Source organism: Anguilla anguilla, chromosome 4, assembly GCF_013347855.1.
Source record: "Anguilla anguilla isolate fAngAng1 chromosome 4, fAngAng1.pri, whole genome shotgun sequence".
Classification (NCBI taxonomy): Eukaryota; Metazoa; Chordata; class Actinopteri; order Anguilliformes; family Anguillidae; genus Anguilla; species Anguilla anguilla.
Window position 1 is genome coordinate 36,919,953 of NC_049204.1, and position 13,734 is coordinate 36,933,686.

A 13,734-nucleotide genomic window follows, 5' to 3' on the forward strand; every position below is an offset into this window, starting at 1 on the left:
TGCCATTAGAAAAGCCTAGCCTAACTAGGGACAGGGGTCGCAAATTAGCCTTGGCTAGAATTCCTATATGCAACACAACTGTTTCACGTTATTGTAACCTGCTACAATGTTTTCTGCATTGTCCCTAAATAAACAAATAAATAAAATTCTTGTTTTGTCTACCAGCTAGAGCAGTAGCTATGCAGCATCGCCGCTCTGCTCTTATCTGAGTAGCCCTGGCCGGCCTGCTCTGACAGCGCTGTTAACACGTAACATGACTGACAGGCTGGTAGGGAAGTCTCCTAGCAGAGCGCTGTCCTGATTGGTGGTTAAGATTTAGACGCAGTGAAATTTGGAGTGGCTGATTTCAGAGCCTGGGGCAGTCAGAGAAACCAATTTTAGTTAAATTTACCAAGTTATTCATTTATTCATATCTGTCGAGATTGGAGGAAATTTTACCAAAAAGGTTACCACAAATGTTTTCTAAAACAAACTTAGCTACATACTGCACCTTTAAAAGTGGCTCTCTGCAGTACACAAACCTGCCTCCAACAAAGTATGCAATGGGTCAAAAGCTCTGGGAGCAATTTCCATCATCAGGACTGCAAATCTCCGCCATGCTTCCCCTCTCCCGGGTGAGAACGGGTGTTTAGTGAGGTTGTGCTCCGCGTTTTCCTGCCGTCGAGCCTAACAGGGTGACGCTGCGCTGATCCGTGCCCTCTCCCCTTCACGTGAGATTCCTGTGTGAGCGTATTTACGGCCGCTGCTGTAACAGGCCCGCGGTCTCCCAATTTAGGCGCTTGAACACCCCCTCGGTGGATTTTTCGAGCCGCCCCAGAGGAAAGGTGAGTTACAAGGGGGGTGGGGGGGGGGGGGGGGGGGGGGGGCGGCTGACGCACGTGAGGGCCGCGCTGTAAAACACCGCGGCCTGAAAAACACGGACGCTGACAGCGCCGAGGGGAATCTGCGGGGGGGCCGCTGGTCTGAAACCCACACCCCCGAAAAGGCCTACCTGGGGCCCGAGGGTCAGGGTCAGACGGGACGCGTCCAGAGCACGAGCCACGGTCCGCGTACCGAGTCTGAGCGAAATACGACAAGAAGCAAGCGGCGGAAGCGCCTGCCGCGCCGAGAGAGCTGCATCCCCAAAAACAAATGAGGAGGCCAGTCAAAGTTGCTACGTTCACTAGCACTCACACGTTTAGGGCACTTTTTGTCCAGAAAGACACCGTGTCCAGGACAGTTCAGGAAAAAAAGTGTGGTCAACTCTTTATCCAGAAAGACGCTGTCTAGAACAGTCTGAGAAAAAGCACAGCCCACTCTTTGCCCAGAAATACACTGTGACTGAGGAAGAACAAATGTGACACAGCTTGTGCGGGAGGTGGGCTTTTACTGGCCCCGCGAGATGTTTGGGGAATTTGTATTGCCTCTGCTATTACTCCCTCTGCAATCTTAATGGAACCATTCTTCAACCTGCAAATCTCCAGCAAGGAATCCCGCTCAGAACAAAAACAAATATTTGAACAGATGTGCATTTTCCTTTCTTTTCTTTCTTTCCAAGTACCAGGGCTCCGCAGGCGCAGTGCAGCCCGCTTCCTTTCTTCCCTTCAACAATCCGCTGCAGAAAACCGCAACCAAACTGAGGGGGGGGAGAGGGGGGGGAGGGGTGGAGGGAGGAGCAGCTAAGGAACACAGAGTTTGGGTGCGTTTCAGCTGGGATTCTTTAGATGCTCACATGCCAATGTAACCAGGGACACTTGAGCCCAGAGGACAAGCATGCCTCTCAATACCCATGCGCATGGCTTGTGGCATCCACATCACTAAAGATGTCGGGTGTCCGTCCACCCCCTCCGCGTCCATTCCCAGTCTGGAGGAATTTCAGCTGCAACACCCCAACGGTCAACGTGTGCCAACCCCAGTCTAAACAGCGACAAGTCCGTTGTGTGCTGGTATCAAGTCAAAATAACAAACATAATTCCGCACTGCTCACACCATTACAGGTGTTCTGTGAAGGGACATGCTGATTGGACGTTCCGGGGGAAACTGTAAAGGTAAACCTTAAAGGGAGAGCCCTCGGTGTGGTGGGAGCAGAAGAGAACCGCTGGTAAAGAAGGAGGGGGGGTAACCACAAGAGGAACACATAAAACCATTACATAAAACACACTTGCAGCCGCAGTTCGTCTTTGTGACTCTCTAAAGCCTTTGTGGAATGGTGTTTTGGTCTTTAGTCCAAATGACTAGAGGTCCCCAACTGCTGCATGAGGAGCACACTGTAAAGGGAACCCTGCTGTCTGCTGCTGACCCCATTGGCATGGCGATGTGAGCTGTACCAGCAGTATTGCGTACACATTGCTGTTCTCTCTTGGCCAGGGCTGGGGTGAGGGGTTGGTGTTTGGACGGTGTTCAGGAATGTGCCATCTGGACGGAGGGGACACTGATGAGCCTACGCTGAACCCCATATCTCATAAGCCCTCTCCACAACTCATCTCACAGTGAAAGCCTGTCCCTGCCTGCCAGTCTCATTAACGTCTACCGTCACAACCAGCGTGGGATTCTGTGATGAGACGCAGCTGCCGGTCTTTCAGCCAAAGCAGAGCAGCCAACTTCTTAGTGGGTAGCAGACATGTGCAGAGAAAGTTTTACTTTGCGCCTAACTGAACACCAGTGCTCACAAGACTAGTGTTCCTATTTGTGCTCGCACTTGAAAACAGGAAGTTGAGGTAAGACAGGAAGTAAATCCAAAAAACATACCTCCAACAGTCGCTGATTATTTTCATAATCATTTATGAAAAAAATCATAGCTTTCTATATTAACCCATTTAGACCGAAGGCAGCCTCTAAAAAAAATATGTAGACTATATTCTAAAACCTAAGGCAGTGTTGTAAACAACAATGCCTTAGGTTTCTGAAAAACTTGACAGAATTGTCAACGTTCACTAAAACCTTTATTTCTCAGCCTCTGTAGCAGATAGAAACATGAAATAAAAACCATTTGAGAGCTTAAACGTTTGGCTTTAATTAATTATTGCCATAATGTTCATTAACATTTTTTTTAATCAATAAAACTGAAAATGTTGACAAATGTGCTTGTTGTTTCCAGCCATATTTTCAATTAAACAAACAAACTGGCAGTGCAATAACTATATCACAGTTTGTTCACACTCTTGTAACAGAAACGGGCTTCGGGCACACTGCATTTTCTGTCTGTAGTGTCAGTACTTGGGATGATTCCATTCTTCACCACCAGTAAGCTTTTAAAAAAAGACTGTGCTCTCGCTGCATTGATGTATAATCGCCTTCCCAACGTGTATTTATGCGAATCACGATGCATTTCATCGGTCACGTGTCTTGAGAAAGATGACACCATCTAAAAAGCGCTACTGTCGCACCCGGTCTTAAAGGGATATACATGCAAATGTTGCATCCGGTCTTAATGGGTTAATATAGGCTACTACTTGCGCATGACTGCTGGATAAAACAAACGAATATGCCAACAGCAAGAAATGCTACTGTGTACATACTTCCTAAACAGTCCACTAATGCTTGAGATAACTCGGATGTATTCATGAGGTAATTGTGAATTACTCAGCAGCTGGCATGATGGGGACATCTTGCCTCGAGAGAACTATAAAACACGAAACACAAGTTCACTAATTACACAGGGCTGTAGTAAAGACACTCTTGCATGAGAAGAAAAAGGCAAATGGGAATCTCCTGCAGAGCATGTTGAGAGGAACACATGGCATCAAAGGGGAAACCGATGCTAATTATGAACCATAACTGAACTCATCTGAAAAGGAAGCTGCACAAATACATATATTATTACTGAACAGTACTTCAGAAAGAAACTGTCTCCGGAAAGTGAATAAACTACAAAAAGTGCGGCACCAAGGAAAAAGGCCAATGCACTCTGTCTCCAAGTGAAAAAAACTGATAAAAAGCCTTAATTAAATGGGCCAGAACAAGACAATAAAACAGACCAACACGTACTGACACTAGTTCTTCATCAGCGTCGTAAAGACATTAAGTGATACACAACATATGTAAACCACACCTAGTACATTCCACACGTGTCTAATTGGTAAATGCACACAATATACAATAGTGGCAGTGATAGAAAATCCACAATATATACAAAACAAAAAAAATAAACAAAAACATACAACAAAAACTTTGTGGTACTACATCAAAAATGCATAGGCCTACATGTACCGTGTCCATTCCCTTGGTACAGAAACTCAGCTTATTCATTCTGCATTCTTTCTCAAGGACCTTTTGGTTCAGCGTCTGTCTACCTGCCCAACCAAAGAGCATCTGTTGCTCCTAGATCAGAGCAGTCCTACTTTTTCAGGGGTTTGAATGCAAATATTATAATTGCCCCGACTAACCAGTAATTCAATTCAGCCAGAAGAACGCCTATGTAACAGTTATGCATTCAACAGGAGACGCTAAAGCCATATACAGTCAATGGGATCACAGTACTGAAACACAGCAGATGTACTGAGGACGCTGCGTCGATGCTGAGGCAGACTACGAGAAAACGAAGGCAAAACAGCATATCCAGACGGGGTCAGGAGGGGCACGGGGGAGGAATACAAGCACTCTGGCACGGCCGTTTCCGGGCACTCCTAATAAAAGCCAGCAGCCAGCAGCCAGCAGTCATTCGTGCCACCGCCCTGGAAGAACCAGAGATGTGAAAGGAATACTGACGAGCAGATGTCCCTGCAAGGCCGCGCCCTGACCAACAGTCGGGGTGGGGTGGGGGGGGGGGGGGGGTTTGCTTCCGTTTAAGACATGGCCGAAGACCAAGGCGGTCAATCAGCTCCGTGGCAAAGGGTCTCAGTGAGACGATGAATGGCAATCGCTGGCAGAGGGACTGCAGGCATACCAGAGGCCCTCCATTCCAGAACCAGCAGGTGCTTGGGTTACACTCGTCTGGCAAGAGCCTCTGGCCTTCAAGAAGTGTCGAAGCGCTGATTTACAAGCTGTCGGTAATGAGAACTTTCCACGAAGGATACGGTCAGCAGCGAGCAGGAGGCCCACTAAGCCCCTTTAGATGTTCACTCCGCTCACCGCGCACGTCACACGCTTTACACGGGCTTGTGACACGGACACGCAGGCGAAACACACTAAATCCACCGTCAGAGAACAATGTGGCACCAAATCCGCGCACAGCTCTTCTCAAAAAGGGGTGCAGCCTTCGGGACTGTGAGGCATGGAGAGGGGACAGTCCCACTGCAGGTCTCTGGGGTGGCAGTGGCAGGCCTGAGCAGAGTGTGCTCAAGTCAATAATGAGAAGAGCTAGAGCACCCCTATCACTAATCATTCTTTCACACACCATGCGCGCGCACACACACACATGTACGCACATGCACGCGTGGGCAGACAGACACACACACACACAAACACACACAGAGAAAACGAAAACTCTGGGCTCTTACCTCGGCTTCCATTGTCTTCATCCTGGAAGGAAAGAAGAGGTGAGAATAAGTGACCGGTGAAATTAACCAGGGTACAAGTTCAATTTCCAGGTTGGCCAACGCACCCTCAACTCGAACTGCTTTTACAGATATATGGCTGTATGAACTGACCAGTATCTATACACATGTAACATTTACAAACCTTCTAAGCAAGTAAACCAGGCAGATAAGCACAAAATGCTGTGTGGGGTTGTATTTTTTACCTATTTAATGGTAGTCATTCTGAATTTCTCTTCTTTCTTTTGGGAACTTTAATCCTTCATTTGCAAAGTATCCCTCGTGTGTCCTGATCTGATCACACTCAGCCACGCATGGCACGCGCTCGCCAGCTTTCCTCCCCTCCAGCCATTTCACACTGTTTTAATCCGTGTTTACTACATCTGTCTCTATGGAAACCACTACTTTGCAGTCATATGCTCAGCTGCATTACTCAGGGGGGAGGGAGGGGGGTTGGAGCCTATCCCAGGGTGCATTGGGCGAGAGGCAGGAATACACCCTGGACAGGCCGCCAATCTATCGCAGGGCACACACACCATTCACTCACACACTCATAGCTATGGGCAATTTGGAGTCTCCAATTACGCATGTCTTTGGACTGTGGGAGCAAACCGGAGTACCTGCAGGAAACCCACGTGGACACGGGGAGAAGAGCCAAACTCCACACAGAAAGGCCCCAAGCCGAGATTCAAACCCACGACCTTCTGGCTGTGAGGCGACAGTGCTACCCACTGCACCACCATGCCACCCTCAGTAGTTTATAATTATGAAGATGGGAGACCTTACTGCACAATCAATCTGGAATAATTTATAGAATGAATCAGCAGCAATGTTCTTTAACTGAAATGTTCTTTTAAACTTGTGCAAATGCATTGTTTGGATTCAGCAGGTACCATGCTCCATCTAAAGGCATACCCTTCTGCTGGTGCCCTGTGTGGGTGAGGCTTTCAACCCACCGCCTATAAATTAAAAAAAACAATGTGCTTAGTCTGCAAGACTAAACCATACTAAACAAACTACAATTTTGAGTAAACAAAAGCATCTCTGTGACCAAAACTGGACCTGTATCTGCCCTCAATCTGACCTACGGAGAAAGGTGAACAGTTCTCACCCATAGAGCCCAATGAAATAAAGTCACTCTGAAAGCTGGAAAAAGCCATCGCTTCAATTCTTTCGTCGCACACAAGACAGTCCCTTCAGTTACACACTCCTTTTGATTAGGTCTGGGCAGGGGGGGGGGGGGGATTTATTAAACAAGGGCAGGTTTCATCAATCGTTTTGAAGGCAAGAAGAAACAGACACAATGGCAGCCATTTGTAAAGGGTTTGAAATGTTTTGTCCTTCAGCGGAACAGCAGTGGCTTACACTGTATTTAGCCTTTCTCGCTGGAGGGCTCAGGTTTTGGTTTTCTGTGGTCACATGGGATGGTCATATGTGAACATACGCCCAGTACTGAGTGTGAACATTGTCTCTGGCATAGTCTATAACCCTATGGCTGTTATATTAATACGCATTCAAACAAACACGCTATCTGAGCTATCTACAACCCTTCACTAATATTTGCTTTGATATGCGTACATCTTTCAGAATGTTAGCCATTTCAGAATTACGTTTCATGATGGTAATACAGAAAAGAGCCTGATTTATTCCATGTGAACACACATTAGGCTAGCTGGTGACAGCTGCCACCTTTGTGCATGCGCAGTAGCCTACATAAAAAAATAGAAACCCACCAGATCAGTGATCATAAGTGAACCAGGCTGAAGTGGACAAAAAGGATTGCACATATAATACAGATCCAAAATTCTAGTGTTTGTTAAAACGGATAGTTCACTTTCTGGGGGTTGTTATTATTTCAGTCTCAGCATAAGATCCAGACAGTTTTTGTGTGCAAAGAAGTGTATTTTAGATATCTATAGAAGTGTCTAAATGACATGCAGACTTTACAATGATCACAGAGAGAGGGTTTGTGGTTTAAAGCAAGAAAATCTACTCTGAGTAACTCAAAGCAGCTTGTAAAGTAATATTATTATGCCTCTAGAGGTTGTGTGTGTATATTACCCAGTTAATTATGTTTAATCTTATTTTCGGTTGGTTTGATCGATTTCCAATGCCGCATGCAACCTGAGACAGCTGCGTTCATGGGAAGTAACATCGGCAATATATAAACACAAATAGTTATGTTTACAATAGGGATTAATTATAGAGTTGATCTGTTCATATTTACAGCCTCAGGAGTCATAAAGTCACCGCACAAGTGTCTTTGGGATAACATTTAGGTGTATTTTCTTACTTTAGACCACAAAGTGCACAAACCACCTAGAGCTATTATACCTGCCACTGTACAGCCAGCTGGCCATCAGAAACTTCTGTCAGTATCTAAGAGAGCCTTTGCACATTAAAATTGTCCAAGCCAATTAAAAACAACACCAGAATTTAAAAAAAGTTTTCACTACTCCTTTAATTCAATTCTAATCCCGTTAAAGTAAATCTGTAGTTTCTTTAGAAAACCAGTCACATTCTATGGCTCAAAACTGCAGCATAGTACTCAGAATTCTGTCCTCCACTGCAAGAAGTAGCCTACATAATGTGTGTTACGCAATCTAAACACGGTACAACTCGAAAAGAGTAGTCAAGCAGCACTGCAGTTACCAGCAATTTAAGAACTGCAGCAGCATTTTCAAGATTTTGTGGTGTTTATTTCTCCAGGGGCAAGTTAATAAAGGCTTTCACATTAGCAGTGACTTCATTGGGCAGTGTTACCTTCCGGAACACAATCCCCCTCTTCCCAATTTTGACAGATCTAGTCTGAAAGGCTTTAAGAGCGGCTGTGGAAATGCACAACTCAGCTTACTGGAGTAAGCCAACTCCTCCCTGTATTCTCCGTAGTAAGTTAACTTGATGCAGTACTCAAATTAAATAGCATGACTCATTACTGATTTGAGCCAAACTCCCAGCAGCGCTCAGGACTTCCATATGGAAGTGATTACTAAGGACCCCTGCAAAGCCTGTGCTTCACACTTGAACACGGTTATTATAAAAATAATATATGACAGGGGGAGAATATGACTCTCTGAAAGACCATTTGTCAAGTCGGACTGCATGCGGCTCAGTGGAGCGAATCCCCTTACGAAAATACCGACCTGGAATATTTCACTGTTGCAATGGCGCTGAAGAGAAATCGCAGAGACGGGAGAGAAATCGGGTGATCTATGTACAACTCTTGGACGCCGTAGCTTCCAAAAGCTACAGCGTCCAACAGACCAGTGGAAGCCTCCTTAAGGCTGCGCTGCCTCCATCAGCTCGTGCGCACAAACCAGACGCTCCTCCGGAACCAAACCGGCCTTGGCGGGGGGGGGGGGGCGGGGGCGGGATGGTGCGCTGCTCTGAGGGCGCTGCTCTCTCACCTTGATGGAAGAGTGGACGGCGGACTCGGGGGGGTAGACGATGAAGTGGCGCAGGGTGAAGCCGAAGCCCTGCGAGGTGCGGCGCAGGCGCAGGGTTTTGGGCCCGGGCCAGGAGAAGGCCTCCTCCTCCCCCGGGGACGTGCCCGACTCCTCGCTCTGCTCCCGGGCATCCTTCCGCTTGGCCTGCGGGACACAGGGTCGCAACCGGGCGTCAGAGGGCGTGCGGTTTCACACGGCGGCACGAGGGAAAACAAGCCCGCAGAGTCAGCAGCGCTGGACGCCAGGGCTGGGCCGACCGCATTCCAATTCAGAAGAAATGAAGAAAAAAACATCTAACTGAACACAAGTGAAGTGAAATGGAACTGAACCTAACCCTTAGTGTATAGTTTAAATGGAGACCTACAGATTGATCAAAACAGAAGCCCTGGTCCAGAATGGCGCATTTGAGTACATAAACTCCATAAGATGGAGTTGTGCTTTTATTTCCAGTTACAGCGTCTTAGTCACACAGAAAACAAAGCCTCTAAAAATGTCCACCCCTGCTGTTTCCTCAGATGGAAATAATTTCATTTCTCAATCACAGTTATTTTAATTTTATTGACATTGAGGTACATTTTTACGCTTGGCTATTAACGTATGGAATAGCAAACTTGGCTATCAAGTAAAGGCTTATATTGCTGGGGCATTCATGAGCAAACCTGAAATAGTATTATATTCTAGCAGATGAAGTGACAATCTTAGGTGGACTAAATGGCCTGTTCTCTCCTTCATTAAACTTATAAGACCCACTCCTTAGTTAATGCTGTGTTCTAAAATACACCATGTTAAAAAGGGAATTTTCTCCAGCACTTTCTATTAGTAGGCTACTTAATAACACCTGATGTGGTTGGTTCTATAAATCAGCAGTGAGTATCAGAAACATGCAAATATCATTACTATGTCCATTTCCAATGCAAACCTTAATGTGATTTACCGCATGTCTCCACTAGGCACCTTCTGGCAAGCTACATTCTTACTACTTGAACCCCCCTCTGCACCATTTGTCAGCAGTGCCCACCCACACCACCCGCCAATGATACAGTAAGAGTCCGGCAACCATGGCTCCCACATGACTCCTGATTTCAGTGGGATATGAGCACGTGCTCTCATGTCTTCCAAACCATTTAAACAGAGCTGTGTTTTCTCTTGTTTCTCAGGGGAGTAGGCTGGGTCCGTGCAGCACAATGAGATCACTGCGACCCAGGATTCCACAGCACAGCCCAGCAAGGCTCAGCCAGGAGGACAGCCTGAGTCAGACAAACAAGACCCGCAAAGAACCCAGCCAGTCAGACAAGACCCACAATGAACCCAGCCCGAGTCAGAAAAAATATTACTCATAATGGATCAGGCCCGAGACAAACAGAACACACAAGAGCCGCTTTGCGGGAAACACGACCCACGATAGACCTGGCCAGAGACAAACAGCATCCATGATCAACCCAACCCCGGACGAACAGGACCCACGATTGGCTCGGCCCCAGAAGCCTGCTTCAGCCTTGATATATTTTGTATTTTTTTATGGCACATGACTTTATCGCTTGCCTCACGCCGCCGCTTAAAACTTTTATAACGTGTTGCACAACTCCGGCACTTAATCTGTCGGGGAGCGCTCCCCTCCAGCGAGGGCTCTCCGAGGCCCCCTTCCATTGCTATATTTAAAGTGCTGAATTATACAGCAGGAAGAGCAGAAATATGCACGGCGCAAACCCCCTCCTGTGCCAGCACACTCAATGCTGCCTTTGTGCGAGGCTTCTTCCACCCCTCCGCATTAAAGGGATACCCTACGGATTATTCGCGGGCTCGGAAACTTCCTAGCGGGAGTCTCTTAAAAAAGCTACGAGAAAGACAGGAAACGGGAATGAACACAAGGACGTGAATGAAAAGGCCGGTCGTAGACGTGCAACAACATTTATTTGCTCTTCAAAGGTCGGGTACCGAGCGGAATCAGCCCTTTCTAGAAATCTGCAACGCTCTGAGCGACAGGAGGGAAAGTGACAGCAACGCCTCCCACAAGGTCGAGGTTACTTTAAGAGGGTAGGGTGCTCATGGCAGCCAGCTGTCTGTTTACACTGTATTTATAGCACGGCACCACGGCTGAACCCTGTCCCACAGCACACACTGGCACTCCACATATTCCAGCAATCCCTGCTCTGGCATCGCTGATCAGAGACCGGCAGGCCAACCCGACCCCTGAGAGGGGGGAGCCTAAAAGAAGCAGCTATTCTATTCTCCATTCGGATTGGCTACGAGCAAGGACTACAAAGATTGCTATCTGACTGTGGTTTGTTACACGGTTAGGTAGCTAGCTATGTTAAATAAAACATTGTTTACATACCAGTGGTGTTCCAAAAAGCTCGTGTGCCTTGCATAACTCTCAGGGAGAAAAAAAAACCTTCGGAATGACAGCCTTAGTTCACTACTATAATGTCATTTTCATATTTCCTCAACTGCCCATTTTCATTCCCACTCAGGTAATTAAACACTAAAGATGACTCAAAACTTCCACGTCTACTGTGTGTGTGTATGTGTGTGTGTGTGTGTGTGTGTGTGTGTTCACCTGCCGACACTTCTAGCCCACCCTTGCAGCTCTCTTTAGACTGGACTGACTCACATCTTCCTCTGAGCAAAGCCACTCTGGCTATAACCTTTCACAAGTGACTCATTACGACAGGAAAACATTCCTCCTTTTTCCAAAACTGAATGGATCATGCTTCGTAGCAAGCTCTCTTCCCCGAAGTCAGTATACCTCCCCCAAACGTGCACAATGCAGTAAGCATTCCATCTATACACTGCTTGCAGCTGACACTCAAACTCAAAGTAATTCCAGTGAGAGCAAGTGAACTGCATTAGCAAGGCAGCTTCGGGAAAACATTTGACGAAAAGAGGCTTGGGTTGTGTCCAGCGTGAAGCCTCGCTGGAGTCGACGCTTCCTCCGTTCGCTTGCACCGAACGCTTGCATTCTTGCACCGTTCTGGACACCACGGCGCGTAACAAGGAAGTCTGACAAAGTGGAAGAGACGTCGGCCCGCCAGCGTACTCTCAAACCCGCCACGAGCGAAAGCACCGTGATGCACACACACGCAAAAGCGATCCAGGGGAAAACAATGCTGCCGGGTCACGGTATTCCTGTGTGATCTAATACAGGCTGCACGTCCCGCACATACACCCCCCCCCCCCAAAAGGAAGGGCTGGGCTTCAGTCCCGAATAACGCCCTCTTCACGCTCCAAACGCTCTCCAGCACACTCAACAACAACGCGCTCGGGGCGCTAACAGACGAGCGCGTCCGGCGAAGCGACCGCGGCCGCCTGGTCCCGGCCTTACCCTCAGCCCCCGGCGGTTCCTGCTGGCCTCCTCGCCCAGCCGGCGCCAGCACAGCGCGTCCTGGCACCTGAGCCCCAGCTCCAGGTCTCCCCAGTTGGCTCGGGCCAGCAGCCTGAGCCACAGGCAGTAGGGCTCGGCCAGGCAGCCGTCCGCCCCGGGGCCCCGGGCCCACGGGCAGCCCCCGGCCGCGGGCACGCGGTCCAGCTCCACCAGGTCCGGCTCGCCCCCGTCCGGCGCACTCGGGCCCGCCCCGCAGTGCCGGGACATCCCGCTCCGGCCGGCCAGCATGTCTCCGGGCTGCGCTCGCTCTCCTCCGCGCTCCGCTCTCTCGCTCTCCAGCTCTCTCTGACTCGCCTCCGCTCTCTCTCTCTCGCCCTCTCCCTCCCCCCTCCCGCCTCAGAGAGGGCAGGGCGACGTTACCCGCGCGCTCATGATGTCTCCCGCCAGAGGAGCAGCCCCGCTACGACCGGCGCTGGCGCTCACCGACACATCTGGATACGCCGGAGAACGCAGGAGGGGGAGACGGAGGCGCAGACTTCCCCGAACGCTCTCCCTCCTCTGGCAAGCAGCCGCAGCCCCGCAGAGGGAGGAGCTCCCCTCCTCAGCCCCTCCCCCCTCGTGCGCAGGGGTTAAGTCCGGGAGAAATTCCACAGGCCAGTTCCACTCTACCGCGGGGCGGACGAAGGCAGCGCCGCTCTGCTATCCGTGACTGGGACGGGAGCAGTTCAGCATTCGCCCGGCCCGACGAAAAGCCCCAGAGAAGCGGGGGTGGGACGGCGCTTTTAAAAGGGCCCCCCCCCCGCTCCCGTTACATCACAGGGCCCCGCTCTCCCCCTTCCTCTCCCCCTTCCCCCTCAGCCGTTACGTAAGAGGCGGCGCTGGGCGCAGCCGGGGCTTTCTGTAATGGCGAGCGTGCCCCCGGAGACACGGGCCGCTCGTCCCAAACGAAGCCGGTGCCCGCGCGCTCGCCGCCGCGCGCTGCGGAGAGGAAGCAGGCGGTATGGATGAGAAACACTCGATGCGGTCTCTCCCGTCCCGGGTCCAGAGCGCTATGGCCGCTCGGCGCTGCCTCACCGCGGCCTGCGTCCGTCTAACGCCCGAAAAGCTCTCTGAGAGCGGACCGCGCCTCCTCGCCGCCCCCGCTCGCCCCGGCCCGCCGACCAGGCCCGATGCCACTCCAGGGAACGCGCTGATGTGGTCGTGGCACGTCACTGAAAAACGAAGCCGCTCTGACTTGTGTGCGTGGTGAAGCGCCGCTGCACACAGGTCAGAGCAGCGCGGCCCGCTCAAACCAGCCGTGGTGATTCACGACCGAGCGCCAGCCGTTCCCCAGCGTGAGAATCGGCGTGGAACACACGGTGCAGAAATAGCACGCCGGCACGGAAAACGCCGGTCATTTAAACTGCAGGCAGCAGTGCTCCAAGCAGAGACATGGCTACCATGACTACACGCCTGTGACTCAGAGTTGCATCACCCACGAGCCTGTATTCACCTTCTCCCAGTTCATTCATGG

The 13,734-nt window shown here is 49.7% G+C and overlaps 1 protein-coding gene across 7 annotated transcripts in view; it reads right to left on the bottom strand.

Moving 5' to 3' along the window:
- LOC118225559 (rho GTPase-activating protein 21-like) overlaps positions 1 to 13,734 on the bottom strand; it is a 91,891-nt gene that overhangs the window by 39,027 nt on the left and 39,130 nt on the right. For 3 of the 7 annotated variants that reach the window (XM_035414096.1, XM_035414097.1, XM_035414095.1), the window contains 2 exons: positions 8,861 to 9,043; positions 5,418 to 5,439 (listed from right to left, as the gene is read on the bottom strand). In XM_035414096.1, the coding sequence (XP_035269987.1) occupies positions 5,418 to 5,439; positions 8,861 to 9,043 (205 nt within the window). Of the gene's footprint in view, positions 1 to 5,417; positions 5,440 to 8,860; positions 9,044 to 12,221; positions 12,355 to 13,734 lie in introns of those variants that run through there. The other 4 variants (XM_035414098.1, XM_035414093.1, XM_035414094.1 and 1 more) reach the window with 2 other exon arrangements.